Below are 20,141 nucleotides of genomic sequence, written 5' to 3'. Positions count from 1 at the left end.
AGATGATGCACGTCTTTTGATAATAGATTTTAAATTTCTTTACATCTTGTTATCTGTTCTGTATTTGCCTTTGAAATCTTTTATTGTTACTTGGTTAAGTTAATAATGGTTTCACAGTGACCTATGATCCTATATGACTGAGTGTTCTAAGCCCTTTTGGACTGAGTGTTTCTAAGCCCTCTTTGACAAAACTTCCTAAATCAAATTCTAATGAAATCTTTTCTAGACAGCTAACTTTGGGATGCTTCAAAGGGCCCCTGAAATATGCCAAAGAGAGCTACAAACCAGGTTCATTTGGTACATTAAGGACTTCCCTTGTGGCTCTATTGGTAAAGAATCCACCTGCAATGTGGGATACCTGGGTTCGATCCCTGGGTTGGAAAGATCCCCTGGAGAAGGGAAAGGCTAGCCACTCCAGTGTTCTGGCCTAGAGAATTCCATGGAATGTATAGTCCATGGCGTTGCAAAGAGTTGGACACAACGAGCAACTCCCACTCACTTAGTATATTAATTACATGGAAAGTATTGTCAAATGAGTAATAAACCTTTTCAGACTATATTGTATGGTAAATGTTACTAATACAGATAACCCAGAAATTATATGCCCTAAAATTCTGACATTTGTCCTGGCAAAATGTTACCAGTCATGATTCTAGTTATTTTCTTCAAGTGTTCTGTGTCACAGCAGTAACCAAGTTTCTCTGTCAACTGCATTATAATCAGATTTTAAACATGCTTTAAGTCTTTTGTCATTATAGACGGTTATGGTTTTATTCTGATGCCTTTGCAAAAATGCCTCCTCTTCAAGAAGACTAGTAGAAAGAACCTTTGGATAAATACAAGTTTATGATTTTTAGACCATAATGCTGAACTTGGGCTTCTCAGGGGCACTAGTGGTAAAGAACCCGCCTGCCAAAGTAGGAGACATAAGAGATATGGGTTCAGCCATGGGTAGGGAAGATCCACTGGAGAAGGGAATGGCTACCAACTCCAATATTCTTGCCTGGAGAACTTCATGGACAGAGGAGCCTGGGGGACTGCAAAGGGTGACAAATAGTCAGACACGACTGAAGTGACTCAGCATGCATGCATGCATGCTGGATAAAAAATATCCAAACTGGATAAGAAATTAAAGAATACTAGTGAGAAACTAGTGAGAAACCTAATGGCTTCATAAACTGTTAACAAAAAGAGTTAGCTTCCGGTTCAAGAGTTAGTTCCTCTTCTGGCAGAGTAGAAGGACTTGCGCTCCTGTCCTCTCGCAAGAGCACCAAAATCGCAACTAGTTGTTGAACAACCATCGGCAGAAGGATACTGGAACCCACCAAAAAAAGATACCCCATATCCAAAGACAAAGAAGAAGCTTCAGTGAGACAATAGGAGGGGCATAATCACTATAAAATCAAATCCTGTACCCACAGACCGGAGAAAAATAATACCAAACAAGTTTTCAGACTGTTGTGAAGGTTCTGAACCCCAGATTGGGCTTTCCAGCCTAAGAATCTGACAAAGGGACTGGGAAACCCAGGGAATATGACCTTGAGAGCCAGTGGGAGTGATTATAGGACATCCAGAGGACTGGAGGAAACAGAAACTCCAGTCTTGGAGGACACAAACAAAATTTTGCATATACCAAGACCCAGAAGAGAGGAGCAGTGACACCACACGAGACTGAACCAAAATTACCTGCTAGTGTTAGAGGGCCTCCTGTGGAGGCATGGGTTGGCAGGGGCTCATCACAGGGACAGGGGCACTGTAGGGCCCCCCTTGGTGCAAATCCTGTAGGCTCCAGGGCTGGGTCACCTCAGGCCAAACTACTACCAGGAGGGTGTGCAACTGCACCCATCAGCAGATAATTGGATTATAGCTGTACTGAGCAAGGCCTGCCCACCAGAGCAAGATCCAGTTTTTACCATCACTAGTCCCTCCCATCAAGAAGTTTACATAAGCCTCTTAGCCTCCTCCATCAGAGGGCAGAGAGAAAAAGCAAAAAGAAGCACAGTCTCACAGAGGCTAAAATAAAAATCATATTACAGAAAGTTAATCATGAAGAAAAAGCAGAAAGTTATGTCCCAGATGAAGGGACAAGATAAAATCCCAGAAGAAGAACTAAATGAAGTGGAGATGGGCAACCTTCCAGAAAAAGAATTCAGAATAATGATAGTGAAGATGATCCAGGATTGTGGGGAAAGAAATGGAGAGAGAAATTGAGAAGATGCAAGAAATGTTTACTAAAGACCTACAAGAACTAAAGAACAAACAGAGTTGAATAGTACACTAGAAGGAATCAATAGCAGAGTAACTGAGGCAGAAGAATGGATAAATGACCTGGAGGAGAGAATGCTGGAAATCACTGCTGCAGAACAGAATACAGAAAAAAGAATGAAAAGAAATGAAGACAGCCTAAGAGACCTCTGGAAAAACATTAAATGCACCAACATTCACATTATAGGGGTCCCAGAAGGAGAAGAGAGAGAGAAAGGACCTGAGAAAATATTTGAAGAGATAATAGCTGAAAATTTCCCTGAACATGGGAGAGAAAATAGTCAACCAAATTCAGGAAGCACAGAGAGTCCCAGGAAGGATAAACTCAAGGAGGAACACACCAAGACACATGGTAATCAAACTGACAAAAATGAAAGACAGAGATAAAATATTAAAAGCAACAAGTGAAAAACAACAAATAACATACAAGAGAACTCCCATCAGGCTATCAGCTGATTTTTCAACAGAAACTCTACAAGCCAGAAGGGAATGGCATGATATATTTACAGTGATGAAAGGGAAGAACCTACAAGCAAGAATACTCTATCCAGCAAGACTCTCCCTCAGATTTGATGGAGAAATCAAAAGCTTTCCAGACAAGCAAAAGTTAAGAGAATTCAGCACCACCAAACCGGCTTTACAACAAATACTAAAGGCACTTCTCTAGGCAGGAAACACAAGAGAAAGAAAAGATCTGCACAAAATAAACCCAAAGCAATTAAGAAAATGCTAATAGGATCATACATATCGATAATCACCTTAAATGTAAATGGATTAAATGCACCAACCAAAATTCATTGACAGGCTGGATGGATGAAGGATAAACTTTCGCTTACCACATCACTCTGCTTGAGCCCCGCTCAAGTTGTATGCAATGATTTTATATTGTTGCTAATCATGTTCCCATTATAGCTTGAATTGTAATTGTCTTCTGTTTTTTGTCTGGCTGTTGAAGTGAAACATCAATAAAGATGTATAATCAAAAGAATATAAACATCTTTTACCATTGTGATTAGGCAGCTATTACTCACTTAATACCATTGTATCATGATTGGTGAACAGAAAAATAAAAGAACTCTATATCACCTAAAATAGGATCTAACAGAAAAACCTGTAATCACTTTTTAATGCATATCAGATGCATATCAGAATTATCTTGAAATTTTTTGAAAAATACAAATCCTCAGGTATTGCTATTTTTTTCTCCAGAGCTCCAGATATGTTTCTATTGAGCAGTTATGTTTAAAAACACCTGAACTGTACGATCTCTTTTACTTTTAGCTAGTTTGTTTCACTTTTTCTGTTTAATATTCAGCGCTTCCATTTCACTTGGTTTGTGTTCTCCAATTCTCCATCTCTTCTTCTTTTTTTTTTTAATGTTCTTTCTTAAGCCTTTATCAAGTGTAATAGAAAAGCTTTTGTATACATTTATATAAATATGTATAATATATATTTTGGAAAAAATGAATTTTTGCCTAAACAGTTATGACATTTTGATTCCACTTGTTTGATTAAGTATGAAGAGAATGCTAGATTTCTAATTAAAAAATAGATATGCAACAAGAAACAAAGGTTTACTATATAGCATAGGGAACTATGGTTAATATCTTACAACAACCTGATAGAAAATAATTTAAAAAATAATATATGTGTATAACTGAATCACCTTGTTGTGCATCTGAACCATTGTAAGTTAACTATTCTTCAATAAAAAAAATATATATTTTTAAGAGTTAGTTCACAAAAGGACTGAGTGAACTGGTAAAAATGGTGATAATTTTTATGGTTGGTGTTCTGAAAAATTACTGGTTTGAATCTGTGTTACAGGTGTAAGGAAAATCTTCCCCTCAAATTAATTATGACTCATAGTAATTTGGTAAATTACATTTTTGTAAACAGAATTGATACATTTGTGCTTTTTCTCTATCTACTCCCTCCAGAGACTGTAAATTCTTAGGTTTTCAGCAGCTTTATCAGATAAGTTAGGAAGGCTACCTCACTAACAGGTACAGAAATCTCAATATATTTTGGGGATCTTGTAAATGGAGGAATTCACCTAGATATGTTAGGAACCCGTGTGATAAGCCCTTAGCATGACTTTCCTAGCCCTGAAAGGTTTTTTCCCCAAGGTTCAGTCTGAGACTTCTTGTAAAAGTTTCAGTAAAGCAAAAAGCTTATATGATCAATTATAAATTGTATAAATTATCAGGTCAAGTTTTTCTGAGACCAGACTTATTTTGCAACAAATTAGGATATATTTGGTAGAAAGGAGGGTAGTTTTGGAGGAAAAAAGATTATGTATCAATGAATGTTAATCCCAGTTTTGTTAATGGAGGACTATATTACTGATTCACTTCCCAGAAAGTTCCTTGCTATTATGCTGCATTAATGTAAAAGTTAATGGAATTATTAAAAGGACACTCTAAGTTTTGTTTCTGAAGTTTATCTCAGTAATCGGATGAAGAGCAGATGCCCCATAACCTGTAACCAGGGGATTATGCCTACTGGGAAAGATACAATTTAAAGGAGAGTCTCCAACCTGGACGGGAGCACCTTTCTCAGGTACTCTTAACTAGTTCATGCACAATGAAACTAAACGGAAACTGGCTCTTAGATGAATTCCCACTTCCAAAGGCCCCAAGCCTAGACTGATCTATAGAGGGGACTGCTGACTTCAGTTCAATTCAGTTGCTCAGTCGCGTTTGACTCTTTGCGACCCCATGAACTGCAGCACGCCAGGCCTCCCTGTCCATCACCAACTCCTGGAGTCCACCCAAACCCATGTCCATTGAGTCAGTGATGCCATCCAACCATCTCATTCTTTGTTGTCCCCTTCTCCTCTTGCCCTCAATCTTTCCCAGCATCGGGGTCTTTTCAAACAAGTCAGCTCTTCACATGAGGTGGTCAAAGTACTGGAGTTTCAGCTTCAACATCAGTCCTTCCAATGAACACCCAGGACTGATCTCCTTTAGGATGGACTGGCTGAATCTCCTTGTAGTCCAAGGGACTCTCAAGAGTCTTCGTCAACACCACAGTTCAAAAGCATCAATTCTTTGGTGCTCAGCTTTCTTTATAGTCCAACTCTCACATCCATACACGACCACAAAAACCATAGGTTTGACTAGACAGACCTTTGTTGACAAAGTAATGTCTCTGCTTTTTAATACACTGTATAGGTTGGTCCTAACTTTCCTTCCAAGGAGTAAGCGTCTTTTAACTTCATGGCTGCAATCACCATCTGCAGTGATTTTGGAGCCCCAAAAAATAAAGTCAGCCACTGTTTCCCCATCTATTTGCCATGACGTGATGGGACCGGATGCCATGATCTTAGTTTTCTGAATTGTGCTTTAAGCCAACTTTTTCACTCTCCTCTTTCACTTTCATCAAGAGGCTCTTTAGTTCTTCTTAGCTTTCTGCCATAAGGGTGGTGTCATCTGCATATCTGAGGTTATTGATATTTCTCCTGGCAATCTTGATTCCAGCTTGTGCTTCCTTCAGCTCAGCGTTTCTCATGATGTACTCTGCATAGAAGTTAAATAAGCAGGGTGACAATATACAGCCTTGACATACTCCTTTTCCTATTTGGAACCAGTCTGTTGTTCCATGTCCAGTTCTAACTATTGCTTCCTGACCTGCATACAGGTGTCTCAAGAGGCAGGTCAGGTGGTCTGGTATTCCCATCTGTTAGAGAATTTTCCACAGTTTATTGTGATCCACACAGTCAAAGGCTTTGGCATAGTCAATACAGCAGAAATACATACATACATACATACATACATACATATATATATATATACATATATATATATATTATTAACTCTCTTGCTTTTTCAATGATCCAGCGGATGTTGGCAATTTGATCTCTGGTTCCTCTGCCTTTTCTAAAACCAGCTTGAACATCTGGAAGTTCACGGTTCACGCATTGCTGAAGCCTGGCTTGGAGAATTTTGAGCATTACTGCTGACCGCAAACTCACCTTAAAAAGACACTCAAACAGAGGAAACCACAATTATACCAGCATGAGATGAAGATGACATCAGAAGTAGACAGCTTACCCAAGGTGCTAGACCTGGTTTGTGTGATCATTTATGTTTTTTTGACTTCTTGGATCTTTTCATGTAGATCAAATGTTTCCTATTAAGGACAGAATCTTACACTAGTTTTTAAAATCAATTCAATTGTTGGGTTGTGGCCAATTACCCATGTCTAGCAGTTCTAGACTTCCTTGGTAGATTTCTTCACTTCAAGGCTCTACTTGGATGACCCTTAAAATTTTATTTTAGAAGAAAGAAGGCTCAGTTCCGTTCAGGCTATTTTTAATATTACTAGGTGGGATCCTCTTACCTGGTCAATTAATAATACCTGCTCTGACCCTATCCGTAATATGAATTTTCCTCTAAGTTACTCAAGCTCAATCAGAACAACAAGCAAAAATTTAGCCAGGGAATAAAACTTCCCACAATCAGGGGATGGAGTCATGTGGTTAACATTTGGCTGTGGTTGTTTAAGATTTAATACCCCCTTTATCTTGGGAGGGCTTCCCTTGTGGTTCAGTTGATAAAGAATCCACCTGCAATGCAGGAGACCTGGGTTTGATCCCTGGGTTGGGAAGACCCACTGGAGAAGGGAAAAGGCTACCCACTCCAGTATTCTGGTCTGGAGAATTCCATGGACTGTATAGTCCACGGGGGTCACAATGAGTCGGACACGACTCAGTGACTTTCACTTTCACTTTATCTTGTGAACAATTAAATTATACTATGGATAACCAGCCTAGTAACAGTAGGACATTGGGCTGGGAACCTTATGGACAGTGCCAATATTTATTAGGTTGGTCAAATATAATTCCAGTTTCAGATTGTGACTTTTAAGTCATTATAACTAGGCTCAAACACATCTATATTAATCAAAATAGGAACCATTAAAATCAACACATGTTTGCAATGAGAAAAAAGTTTCTTTATTCTTGTAGCGTAGAAATCCATGCTTCAGGACTCAATGAACTCTTGGAAAACATTTTCTGCCTCATGCTGGTCGTGGAAGCATTTTAGCTGCAAAAAGTTGTCAAGATACTTGAAGAAGTGGTAGTTAGTTGCTGAGAAGTCAGGTGAATATGGTGGATGAGGCAAAACTCTGTAGCCCAATGTGTTCAGCTTTTGAAGCTTTGGTTGTATTATGTGTGCTTGGGCATTTTGAGAAGAATTGGGCCCTTTCTGCTGACCAATGCCTATTGCAGGTATTGCAGTTTTTGGTGCTCTCATTGATTTGCTGAGCATAATCCTCAGATGAATGGTTTCACCATGATTCAGAAAGCTATAGTAGATCAGACCAGAATCAGACCACCAAACACTGACCATGACCTTTTTGGGGTGCAAGTTTGACTTTGGGAAGTTCTTTGGAGCTTCTTCTTGGTTCAGCCACTGAGCTGATTGTCTCTGGTTGTCGTAGAAAATCCACTTTTCATTGTATGTCACAATCCAATCAATAAATAGTTCATTGTTGCATACAATAAGAGAAGCCAACACTTCAAAACAACAATTTTTTTTTTTTGATTTGCAGTCAGCTCTTGAGGCACCCACTTATCAAGCTTTTTAACCTTTCTAATTTGCTTCAAATGCTGAATGACCATGGAGTGGTTCATGTTGAGTTCTTTAGCAACTTTTCATGCAGTTATAAGAGGATCAGCTTTGATGAAGGTTCTCAACCAGTCATTGTCAACTTCTGATGGCCGGCCACTGTGCTGCTCATCTTCAAAGCTCTTGTCTCCTTTGCAAAACTTCTTGAACCACAACTGCGCTGTGCATTCATTAGCAGTTCCTGGGACAAATGTGTTGTTGATGTTGTGAGTTGTCTTTGCTGCTCTAACACCCATTTTGAACTCAAATAAGAAAATTACTCAAGTTTGTTTTTTGTCTAACATTATCTCCATAGTCTCAAATAAATATAAAATACATAGTAAGTAATAAATCATTAGCAAAAAATCATAAAGTGAGAAATGTGCATTACAATGATGTATAACATAACCACATTTAAGAATGCATTCCAATATCAGACAGCAAAGTTCAACAATGTCAAACTGCAATTACTTCTGCACTAACCTGATAATTTCCCTGAAAGATAAAGAATAGACTAGGTTAGATGACCTGAGGACATACTGGGCTGCACCTAATGGAAGTCCTTGGCTTAATTCTTAGTTACCTTTAACAATATTGCTAGCTATGTTATTTATACTTTGTTTTACAAGATTGTTGTTTCTAGCATTATGAAACATGTGACTGAACCTCCAATGAAAATGATGATGACTTGAAACAGTTGATCAATATATAGATCTGTAAGCGATCAATGACTGTAATAGTGTAACTCTAGATATGGGAAGATAAAGCAAGTAGGACTATTTCCTGGACCATAACAGATTGAGGAAGGCAGCTGGTCCAGAGCCCCTTTGGTTACTATTGATAGACCTAGTCCAGTAAGAGAAAACTAAGTGACCTATCAGTGAAACCTTTGCTAGACCTGGGAATGAGCCTTCTTAACATCATGGGATGAAATGGTCATGAAACACCTCCCAAAGTATAGTCAAATTTGTGACGAAGAGGGGGCCCTGTCAACTACAAACTGGCACTTGCCAAACAGTAATCCAAGTCTATGCTCCAACCTCTAATGCCGAAGACGCTGAAGTTGACTGGTTCTGTGAAGACTTACAAGACCTTCTAGAACTAACACCAAAAAAAATGTCCATCATAGGGGAATGGAAGGCAAAAATAGGAATTCAAGAGATACCTGGAGTAACAGAGAAGTTTGGTCTTGGAGTACAAGATGAAACAGGGCATAGGCTAACAGAATTTTGTCAACAGACCACAATGGTCATAGCAAACACCTTCTTCCAACAACACAAGACACATCTCTACATATAGACATCACCAGATGGCCAATACCAAAATCAGAATGATTATGTTCTTTGCAGCCAAAGATGCAGAAGCCCTATAGAATTAGCAAAAATAAGACTGGGAGCTGACATGGCTCAGATCATGAGCTCCTTACTGCAAAATTCAGTCTTAAATTGAGAAAAGGAGGAAAAACCACTACGTCAGTCAAGTATGACCTAAATCAAATACCCTATGATTATACAGTGGAGGTGACAAATAGATTTAAGGGATTAGATCTGGTAGACAGAGTGCCTGAAGAACTATGGAGATCCATGACATTGTACAGGAGGCAGTGACCAAAACCATCCTAAAGAAAAAGAAAAGCAAGAAGGCAAAGTGGCTGCCTGATCAAGTTTTACAAATACCTGAAAAAAGAAGAGAAGCTAAAGCAAGGGAAAAAGGGAAAGGTATATCCAACTGGATGCAGAGTACCAGAGAATATCAAGAAGAGATAAGGAGGCCTTCATAAGTGATGAATGCAAAGAAACTGAGGAAAACAATAGGATGGGAAAGACTAGAGATCTCTTCAATAAAACTGGAGATATCAAAGGAACATTTCATGAAAGAATGGGCATGATAAAGGACAGAAATGGCAAGGACCTAACAGAAGCAGAAGAGATTAAGAAGAGGTGGCAAGAATACACAGATGAGCTACACAAAAAAGATCTTGAAGACTTGGATAACCATAAAGGTGTGGTCACTCACCTAGAGCCAGACGTCCTGGAATGTGAAGTCAAGTGTGCCTTAGGAAGCATTACCATGAATTAAGCTAGTGCAGGGGATGGAATTCCAGCTGAGCTATTTGAAGTCCTAAAAGATGATGCTGTTAAAGTCCTGAACTCAACATGCCAGCAAATTTGGAAAACTCAGCAGTGGCCACAGGACTGGAAAAGGTCAATTTTCATTCCAATCACAAGAAGGACAATGCCAAGGAATGTTCCAACTACCATACAATCACACTTATTTCACATCCTAGCAAGGTAATGCTCAAAAGCCATTAAGCTAGGCTTCAGCAGTACATGAACCAAGAACTTCCAGATGTTTAGAAAAGGCAGAGGAATCAGAGATCAAACTGCCAACAGTCGTTGGATTACAGAGAAAGTAAAGGGATTCCAGAAGAACACCCACATCTGCTTCATTGACTGCACTAAAGCCTTGACTGTGTGGATCACAACAAACTGCAGAAAATTCTCAAAGACATGGGAATACCAGACCACCCTATCTCTCTCCTGAGAAACCTGTATGCAGGTAAAGAAGCAATAGTTAGAACCAGACATGGGAAAACAGACTGGTTCAAAATTGGGAAAGGAGTACAGTCAAGGCTGTATGTTGTCACCCTGCTTACTTAACTTATATGCAGAGTACATGATGTGAAATGCTGGGCTGGATGAATCACAAGCTAGAATCAAGATTGCCAAGAGAAATATCAGTAACCTCAGATATGCAGATGATACCATTCTAATGGCAGAACATGAAGAGCCTCTTTAATAGGGTGAAAGAAAAGAGTGAAAAAGCTGGCTTAAAACTCAGCATTCAAAAACTAATGGCACCTATTTCTATCACTTCATGACAAATAGAAGGGGTAAAACTGGAAGCAGGGACAGATTTTTTTTTTTTCTTGGCCGCCAAAATCACTGCAGTGACTGCAGTCATGACATTAGAAGATGCTTGCTTCTTGGTAGGAAAGCTATGACAAAGCTAGTTGTTATTGTTCACTTAGTTATGTCTGACTCTTTGATATCCCATGGACTGCAGTATGCCAGGCTTTCCAGTCCTTCACTATCTCCTGTCCTTCAGGAGTTTGCTGAAACTCATGTTCATTGAGAATGATGTCATCTAAGCAACTTTCTTTGTTGCCCCCTTCTCCCTCTGCCTTATCTTTCCCAGCATCAGGGTCTTTTCCAATGAGTCGACTCTTCACATTAGGTGGACAAAGTATTGGATCTTCAGCTTCAGCATCAGTCCTTTCCGTGACAGGGTTGATTTCCTTTAAGATTGACTGGTTTGATCTCCTTGTTGTCAAAGGGACTCTCAGAGTCTTCTCCAGCACCACAGTTCAAAAGCATCAATTCTTCAGTGCTCAGCCTTCTTTATGGTCGCTGTCTAGGTTTGTCATAGCTTTTCTTCCAGGCAGAAAGTGTCTTTTAATTCCCTGGCTGCAGTCACCATCTGCAGTGATTTTGGAGCCCCCAAAAATAAAATCTGTCACTGCTTCCATTTTTTCCCCATCTATTTGCCATGAAGTGATGGGACTGAATGCCAGAATATTAAAGAGCAGGGATCACTCTGCCAACAAAGGTCCATATAGTCAAAGCTATGGTTTTTCCAGTAGTCATGTATGGATGTGAGAAATGGACCATGAAAAAAGGCTGAGCATCAAAGAATTGATGGTTTTGAACTGTGTTGCTGGAGAAGACTCTTGAGTGTCCCTTGGACTGCAAAAGAGATCAAACCAGTCAATCCTAAATGAAATTAACCCTGAATATTCATTGGAAGGTTTGATGCTGAAGCTAAAGCTCCAATACTTTAGCCACCTGATAGGAAAAGTCTACTCATTGAAAAGACCCTGATGCTGGGAAAGATTGAAGGCAAAAGCAGAAGGGAAGCGACAGAGGATGAGATGGTTGGATGGCATCACCGACTCAATGGACATGAGTTTGAGCAAACTCCTCGAGATAGTGAAGGACAGAGAAGCCTGGCATGCTGCAGTCCATGGGAGTCACAATGAGATGGACACAACTTAGCAATAGAACAACAACAACAAATGGGCACCTGCAATCTACTTCTACAAGGATTAAGTCAAGTGCTGCTGCAGCTGCTGACTTTCAACAACCCTTGAAGGGAGTGCAGGGTGGAGAGCAGAAATGAGGCACTCTGTCTTTGGGGGGAAAACTGGAAAGATAGATCCTCAGATAGGTATTTTCAGGAGTTGATTTTATGAGCCCAATTATTGTATCTCCTTATATGTAGAAAAGCACTAAAATTCTTCATGACAATGACTGTTCCTCATGACTAGCAGAAAGCTTCATGAGACTAGTTGAAATTTTCTGGAAAATAATTCGATTGATTGAATGTGTCCCCCCTTCACCAAGATGACATATTTACTGACCTTGCCCCGTGCCTCTTTGGAACAGTTTCTCAGAGCTCTCTGAGTTACTGTCCTTTGGGCTGCAGTCCTCATTTTGCTCCAAATACAACTTAACCTGAAACTCTCATTTGCATTTTTAAAGTCAACAGAATATTTTAGAGAGAATCCCAAGAGTGGTTAGACAATCTTTCTGTACACAGATTACATATATATATAATAGATAACCAACTACTTACCTACTGTATAGCACAGAGAACTATACTCAATATCTATAATATTTTTCAGATTCTCTCTCCTTATAGGTTAGAGAATCTGAAAAATGATCTCTCTCTCTCTCTCTCTCTCTGAAGATACATATACATATGAACGTATATATGAATCTCTTTGTTGTACATGTGAAACTAACACAATATTGTAAATCTACTGTGCTTCAATTAAAAAATGGTTAAAACATAAAGAGATTTCAGTGTGACCTATGGATCTAGTCCACTGTCTCAGCAGAAGCTGGGAATATAAATGGGGTTGTATATTACCCAGCAATCCCACTGCTGGGCATACACACTGAGGAAACCAGAATTGAAAGAGACACGTGAAACCCAATGTTCATCGCAGTACTATTTATAATAGCCAGGACACGGAAACAACTTAGATGTCCACTGGCAGACGAATGGATAAGAAAGCTGTGGTACATATACACCATGGAATATTACTCAGCCATTAAAAAGAATTCATTTGAACCAATTCTAATGAAGTGGATGAAACTGGAGCCTATTACACAGAGTGAAGTAAGTCAGAAAAAAAAAAACACCAAAACAGTATATTAACGCATATATATGGAACTTAGAAAGATGGTAACAATGACCCTATATGTGAGACAGCAAGAGAGACACAGATGTATAGAACAGTCTTTTGGACTCTGTGGGAGAAGGCAAAGGTGGGATGATTTGAGAGAATAGCATTGAAACATGTATATTACCATATGTGAAACAGATCGCCAGTCTAGGTTTGATGCATGAGACAGGGTGCTCAGGGCTGGTGCACTGGGATGACCCTGAGGGATGGGGTGGGGAGAGAGGTGAGAGGGGGGTTTAGGATGGGGAACACATGTACACCTATGGCTGATTCATGTCAATGTATGGCAAAAACCAATACAATATTTTAATTAGCCTCCAATTAAAATAAACACACACACACAAATAATTTACCAACAGGAAACGCACCAAAATGTTAACAAGATTATGTCTGGATAGTAGGTTCAATGGTGACTTTATACCTGCTTTCTATATTTTTCCATTTTCTATCATGTTTTTATTAAAAATTCAAAATTTTATTTTTAAATAAAGTAAATAACACACACACACACACACACACACACACACAAAATGGGGCTGTAACAGCAGGAACACCAATGTCTTGAACTAAAGGGGACAGAAATAGGATAAAATGAGGGAAGGCTATTGCGGATTCTTTAGGACAGGACAACAGAAGTATTTGACTTTGAACATGCATTATCCTTGAAGAAAAGGGGGAAATGACCTTAAGGTGGGACTGTCCCCTTAGTTTCAGAGAGCAGGGCCACTTACTAGGTTCCAGTGGGCCAAGCTGCCACCATCCAGGGCTGAGGAGGCAAACTTACCTCTGCTGTGCCCTGTCAGTGGGCCCAGATGCCAGAGATGCAACCCCAGTGAGCCCAAAAAACATAGCACTGAGGCAAAGAGAATTATTCTCAAGACTTAAAATCTATAAATTTTCCCTGCTGGATTTGAATTTGTTTGGGACCCATCCCTGCTTCCTTTTCCTCCTATATATCTATTTTGGAATGGCAATGTCTGTACTACGCCTGTCCCACTGTTGTATCTTGGAAATAAATAATTTGTCAGGTTTCACAAGTTCACAGCTGAAGAGAAATTTTCCCTCAGGATGAGTGACACCTCAAGTCTCAACACACACTTGAAGCAGATGGAATCTAGATGAGATTTGGGACTTAAGAGTTGATGCTGGAATGGGTAAGACTTTGGGGCTATTGGGTTGTAGGTGAATGTATTTTGTGTGTGTCAACTGAAAAAAAATGCACAACCTAAAAGTTGAAAATGATGCTTTTTTGTGGACTTACTGAGGACTTAAGCCTGGGACTTACTGAGACTTAAGGCTCTCAGATACCTCTGAAGGACTGTTCTGAAGAGATAAGGAAGGAGGGAGGTACCAGGATATATAGGAGTTTTTGCAAAATAAAATTAAAAAACCCAAAAACCAAAAAGTAGGTAGTGTGAACATCAAAAGATTACTAATAATGAAAAACCAGTCATCTCAAATTAATAAATTTAGCACTTTTCTCTGTACGGGAAGATGCAAGAGTCTGGGCTCACTGAAATCACTCCTTTGCTATGTACCTTAACTATCAATGGCCAGTGTCCTGCTTTCCTCTATCCTGAATCTCTTCAGGGTGTGCAGTCTGGGGGTGCACAGTGGTTGACGGCCTGATGGCCACATCATCCTTTGTTTAGTGCTTTGGCAGCCAATATTCTTTGTCCACATGTTTGAGAAGGACATGAATTAGGGAAGGACAGTGGTGGAATATTGTGGGCTGAATTGGGTCTTCTCCAACTCATATGTTGAAATCCTAATGATCAGTACCTCTGAGTGTGATTCTGTTTGGAGACAGGGCCTTTAAAAAGGTGAGAGAGGTAAAATAAGGCCATTGTGGACCTGAATCCAATCTGGGGGTGCCCTTACAAGAGGAAATTTGCACAGGGCCACCAGGGCCCTGTACACAGAAGGATCAGCGCGTGAAGAGGCAACTAGAGGGTGGCGACCTGCCAGACACGGAGAGAAGTCTCAAAGGAAATCAACCCGGTTGACACATTGATTTTGAACTTCTCTTTGGAACTATGAGTAAAATAAATTTCTGTTGCTTAAGTCATCTGGTCTGGTACTTTGTTATGGAAGCCTGAGCAAACACCTAGTGCAAGGGAAACTGAAAAGTAAAATCCTCATTATTCTAAACCCTGGGGGCCTATTTTTATGGAAGAAGAAGAGAATTGGTATTGTGGGGTAACTCAGGGACGCATAACCCCTGCCTGTTGAAGACCTTTTCTTTTTTAAAGGGTCCCAAGTAACTATTCAGTACCCCCTGGTCTCTGCACTTTGCATCCTACTGGTGCAAGAGACTATCTCTCCCTGTAGACACCAAGCAGAGTTTTCTCACCTCGCTCCCCACCTCCCCCACGAGCTGGCTCTCCAGCTCATGATCTGGTACAACTTACAAGCTCAATAAATACTTATCGAATAACTGTAAAAATGAGATGCAATCTGAGCCACATTGTGAAAAAAATATATATACACACACCAGTAAGTACGTGGTAGTGGAAGTTTCCCTTGTGGCTCAGCTGGTAAAGAAGCCGTCTACAACGCGGGAGACCCGGGTTCGATCCCTGCGTTGGGAAGATCCCCTGGAGAAGGGAAGGGCTACCCACTCCAGCATTCTGGCCTGGAGAATTAAATGGACAGTACAGTCCACGGGATCGCAAAGAGTTGGACACGACTGAACGACTTTCACTTTCTTTCTTTCCTTTCACGTGGTACTGAGGAGTGGAAAGTCAGTTCCGCAGAGGCGAAGGACATTGCAAACTTACCAGCGGGACGGTGGGCTTCAACGTGGTCCAAATGTAGAGGGTGTGCAGGCAGGGACAGCGCAGGGGGACGTGGGCATGAAAGCACCACATTTAAGCGAGAGATGAGGCGTAGGGAGCCTTCCACTCTCGGTCTGCCTCCTCATCCTTTGGCCGTCCTTGCAGTCATCCGTGGTGAGGGTGTACCATCCCACGGTGAGCGCAGGGATGAGAGGGAAGAAGAACCTGCAGGCACACAATAGGTTCCTGTGCCTCCTTGGAACAAGCCTCACATCGCGGAGACTCTGCTTCTTTTATAAACCTTACCGGGTCTATTCAGGGGCGACACGACTGTGTCTTCGGAGGGAGCAAACGATTGGCAGCTTCCCTCCCACTCGCCCTGCCGCGCGACTCGTCTCCAGGCTCCTGGCGCGTGCACTCTGGAGGAGAGGACCCTTGACACTCCTTAGCTGAGCCGGGGGCGCGCGAGCCCGGGCGCGCGAGCCGGGGGCGGAGCGCGGCGACGGCGGAGCGGCTTATCCCGGGTCCCCGCTCGCCCGCTCGCGCCTCTGGGTCCCCAGGCTGGGATCCCGCCCGCTGGCCGCCTTGCAGGGGACGTGCTACTGACCCGCACCTGCGACCAAGAGGACGTGCAGCCATGGACCGCCTGGCCTGGAGGGTGGCGGCACTGCTGCTCGGGCTGCTAGTGGAGGTAGGGCCGGGCCGGGCGGGGTAAGCGGGAGCGGCACCGAGCGTCCGCAGGAGCCCTGGGAGCCGAGGGCCGAGAGCCAGAGGCTCACCGGTGCGGAAGGCTCTGGGCCCTGGTGACAGGGTCGCCCGAGCCCTTCCCGCTCTTCGGAAGGCCCTCGGTGCCCCCGCCCCGCGCTTATCGATTCTCGCGAGTGTAGAGGACTCAGGAGCACCCTTTGCGCGCTCTGCGCCGGTTCCCATCCCCGGGGCCTCGGCTCTGGTCCGCTCGAGGGTCTCGGGTGCGGCGCAGGCGGAGATTCCAGGCGCCCGTGGCCTGGGGCTCGGGACTTGGGGCGCCGCCGGGTCCAGGTGCGGCCGCGCGGGTGCGTGGTTGTGGGAAGCGTCACGGGAGCACGAGTGAAATGGCGGGACAGTGAAGTCCTCGCTCGTGAAAATGGAGCGCGGAGTCTTCAGACGCGAGAGAAAACCTCGGAAGAGATGGCTGGTGGGTGTGGCCTTTTGGCGCCGAGACCCGGGACTTGTTGAAGCGACTGCGGAGGAAGCGCCGGTAAACCGCAACCTCGTGGAGACCTCGACTGCCTACGGCTGGAAAGGGGCGCCCTCGGATGGGGTCACCTCCTTCTTGATAAAACGGAGTCTTTAAAATGTGAGCTGGGGGTAGGTGCTGGGGTGCAGTGTGGATTAGGGCTTGTTCCATTCTTTGCTCGGCTTCATTATTTTAAAGGAAATTTTATTAATGAAGTCTAAGTAAATGGATGATGAGTATCTTAACGTTTTCTCTTTTAGGTAGTACATCTCTGGAAATGACTCCTTGGTTTTCTTCATTTGTAAAGAAATACAAGTTACAAAATGTTGGGAGGGAGAGCCTTAGCTCTCCTGAAAGAAAGGTTGATGGAAAAGTTTCTTGTGCCAGGCGCCACCATAGCAAGTCTTCTTGGTTTTGTTCCTGTGTCCCCCCTGGCTAAGTGGTTAAAATTTTTGTGGAGTGCTCTCCACTCCCTCCACTTGGATTGTCTTCGGTTATTCGGAATTTTATGACCTTAGGAATAACATCCTTTCCGTGATCACCAGAGAGATAATGGAGAAGTGAATCTGACACCACTGTTCACATAAAAAGGGATGCATCTGTACTTAACACGTGCAATCCTCCCCCCACACTTTAAAAATCAGCACTTGGTGAAATAATTTACACTAAAATTTAAATAACTGAATTGATGCTTTCACGAAGTCGAATATCTAGATGGTTGGTAATTTTTGTTTTCATGGGATGATGCAGTGTAGCCCATTTTTACATGATTGTCCCAAGCATCTATTTTGTTTGTGGTAGAGGGGTGTCTCTCTGAGGCATTAAGGAGATTTCTTTCTCATTTATCACATGGAATCTTAACACATGAGTTATGTGTCTGAGATGTTTTCATCTTTAGTGTGTTGCTCTGAATTTCATTTAATATTTGTTATCAGTACATTTTTGATGCTTTTGAAGTCCTTAATCACATACTTAAATGTGAAATTTCTGTTGCTGAGATGTGGAAGCAAAGAGCTGTTTTCAATTTGAAGGTATAAGACAATTAAGAGAGATGTTGGGAGGCCTGACAGCCAGCTGCAACCTGGGATTCTCGTCTTTGTTTCTTTGTTCTGCTTGCGCTGGTTTCATTGCGGTTGTAGAGTAGTTGACCATAAACCACCTGGCAGCCTTTATGCCCTCTGGGATCCTCTTCCAAGCCAGAGTCACTCTGGGTTGCTTGGGGCAAGGGTGGGGGAAGTGTGCTTGGCAGAAGTCCTTGAGCAGGGAGAGTATCTAAAAGCTGTTTAAGAAGGGCTTTCCTCCAGCTGCTTCACATCCTTATATAGAAATTCGCTTACCTGTTAGAGAGCTAGACTGCCTGTTTGTTTTTTAATTAGCAAACATAGAGTGCCTACCCTGTGTCAGGGATTGTTGTAAGCACTTGACAAATATTAGCTCATTAATCGTCTTAGCAATTACTTTAATTCCCTTTTTTGTTTCAAATGGGAGGTGGTAAAGAGCTTGCCCACAGTCTCACTGCTGTGACATGTGAGGACTTGAGAGGTCAGCACTAGGAGTGGCCCGACCACGTGGTCTTGCTGCCTCTCCCACTGCTAGACACAGAGACATGGAGAGAATTTGTACAGGTCTGTCCTGAGGCCAGTGGTGGACTTGGAGAGGTATTGTCTCATGAAATGGGTAAGCCAACAAAATACCCATTAGGAACTCAGTTAACATTTCCTTAGGGGCCCATATAATTTAACATCCAAGCTCTGACCCTGGAGAGTGAAGTTGGGGACTGTTAGCAGTCACGTCAGCACAGTTAGGCAGCAGCAGGACTGTCCTGGAAGCCCCAGTATGTGCTCACCCGAAAGCCCAGGCACGGCTATTAGTAGAAACAGGCTGGGGGTGGCATTATCCCTTCCCTGGGGAGGCTTCAGGAAGCTCATTACTGAAGTGACCTTTTCTTTCCATCAACTTGGACTTGCCTGTGAACTGCATGGGAAGCCAGTCCTCGAGGACCCTTGTTACATCTTTTCTCCTCCCCAGTCACTCTATGCCAGCCTTGGAGATCCCAGGCACATAGGCCATGGGGAGGCCACAGAATAGGGAAATCCCAAAGCTCTTTGCAGGTCATGAAATTCTAAAGTTCGGTGTTTTTCTTCTGTTCTTTGGTTTCTGGGAGGCCCTGCTAACAATGCCTGCAGGAAGAGTGATGGTGTGAGCGGTCTCCTAGTAACTCTGGTGAATTAATTCCCGGTGGCCTTCACTGGGCTGCAGCAGCACCTTAGAAACTGAAAAAGAAAAGCAGTTTCAAAACTAATTATGCCTTAGTAGAACCTGGGGAGTCATTAGGTGAGCATGTGTGCGTATGGGCTTTCGTCAGAATGTGTGGTTTTCTGGATATCTTCACTCCAACCTCTTTCTAGAGGTCAGGTTGTTGACACTTTGTTATATACTGAGTAGTATTTGTTCTGGGTTCTGTCCTCGCTGAAATGAGCCCAGAAATGTGTAGTATATTATTTAGTATAAAATCACCCCTGTACCAGGGCTGGGGGCTCTGTGAGCATCCATTCTCAAGGGAAAAGACTCTCTACTATGTTATTTTATTCAAGAGACTGGCGTCAGTATCTTTCTGATCCTTCCCTGGACCAAAAGCTGGAAACCTTTAAGTGAGGCCGCCATGTGTTTCAAAGTTATTCTGGCCAAAGAACATCCCTTCTTGGGCTGGAAAAAGGATTGGTCTTCTTTAGAGACAGTTGGAAAGGGACCATTGCCTCTTGAAACTAGGGAAACTAACAGGATTACTGAGTATTTTTCCAAGTCCATTGTATTTTGACACCCAGGAGTCTTGAAATTAGAACCAACTCATGTTTAAGAGTGTTTTTTGTCTCATGCCATCTGTTTTTTGTACCCTGGAATTGCAATGAATGTGGCAGCCGCTGGATGCCAATTTTCTGAAATAAACCAGTGCAGTTCTCCCTAAGCAACATGCAGTTTGAATGAAAGAGAAGACTGGAGGCAGTTTGTTATCTCTG

The 20,141-nt window shown here is 42.2% G+C and overlaps 1 protein-coding gene and 1 long non-coding RNA gene across 3 annotated transcripts in view; one reads left to right on the top strand and one right to left on the bottom strand.

Moving 5' to 3' along the window:
* The window catches only part of LOC122682778, a 72,495-nt gene extending 56,125 nt beyond the window's left edge, over positions 1–16,370 (bottom strand). The window contains exons 1-3 of one of the 2 annotated variants that reach the window (XR_006337514.1): positions 16,215–16,370; positions 15,912–16,133; positions 13,378–13,792 (exon numbers count right to left, since the gene is read on the bottom strand). This is a non-coding gene — a long non-coding RNA (uncharacterized LOC122682778). Of the gene's footprint in view, positions 1–13,377; positions 13,793–15,911; positions 16,134–16,214 lie in introns of those variants that run through there. The other variant, XR_006337515.1, reaches the window with a different exon arrangement.
* A 107-nt stretch (positions 16,371–16,477) lies between these two features.
* The window catches only part of VOPP1 (VOPP1 WW domain binding protein), a 146,931-nt gene continuing 143,267 nt past the window's right edge, over positions 16,478–20,141 (top strand). The window contains exon 1 of the mRNA XM_043885898.1: positions 16,478–16,599. Within this exon, the coding sequence (XP_043741833.1) occupies positions 16,546–16,599 (54 nt within the window). The 5' untranslated portion in view covers positions 16,478–16,545. The remainder of the gene's footprint in view (positions 16,600–20,141) is intronic.

The sequence above is a fragment of the Cervus elaphus genome, chromosome 24, assembly GCF_910594005.1.
Source record: "Cervus elaphus chromosome 24, mCerEla1.1, whole genome shotgun sequence".
NCBI lineage: Eukaryota > Metazoa > Chordata > Mammalia > Artiodactyla > Cervidae > Cervus > Cervus elaphus.
This window is presented reverse-complemented; position numbering and strand designations above follow the sequence as displayed.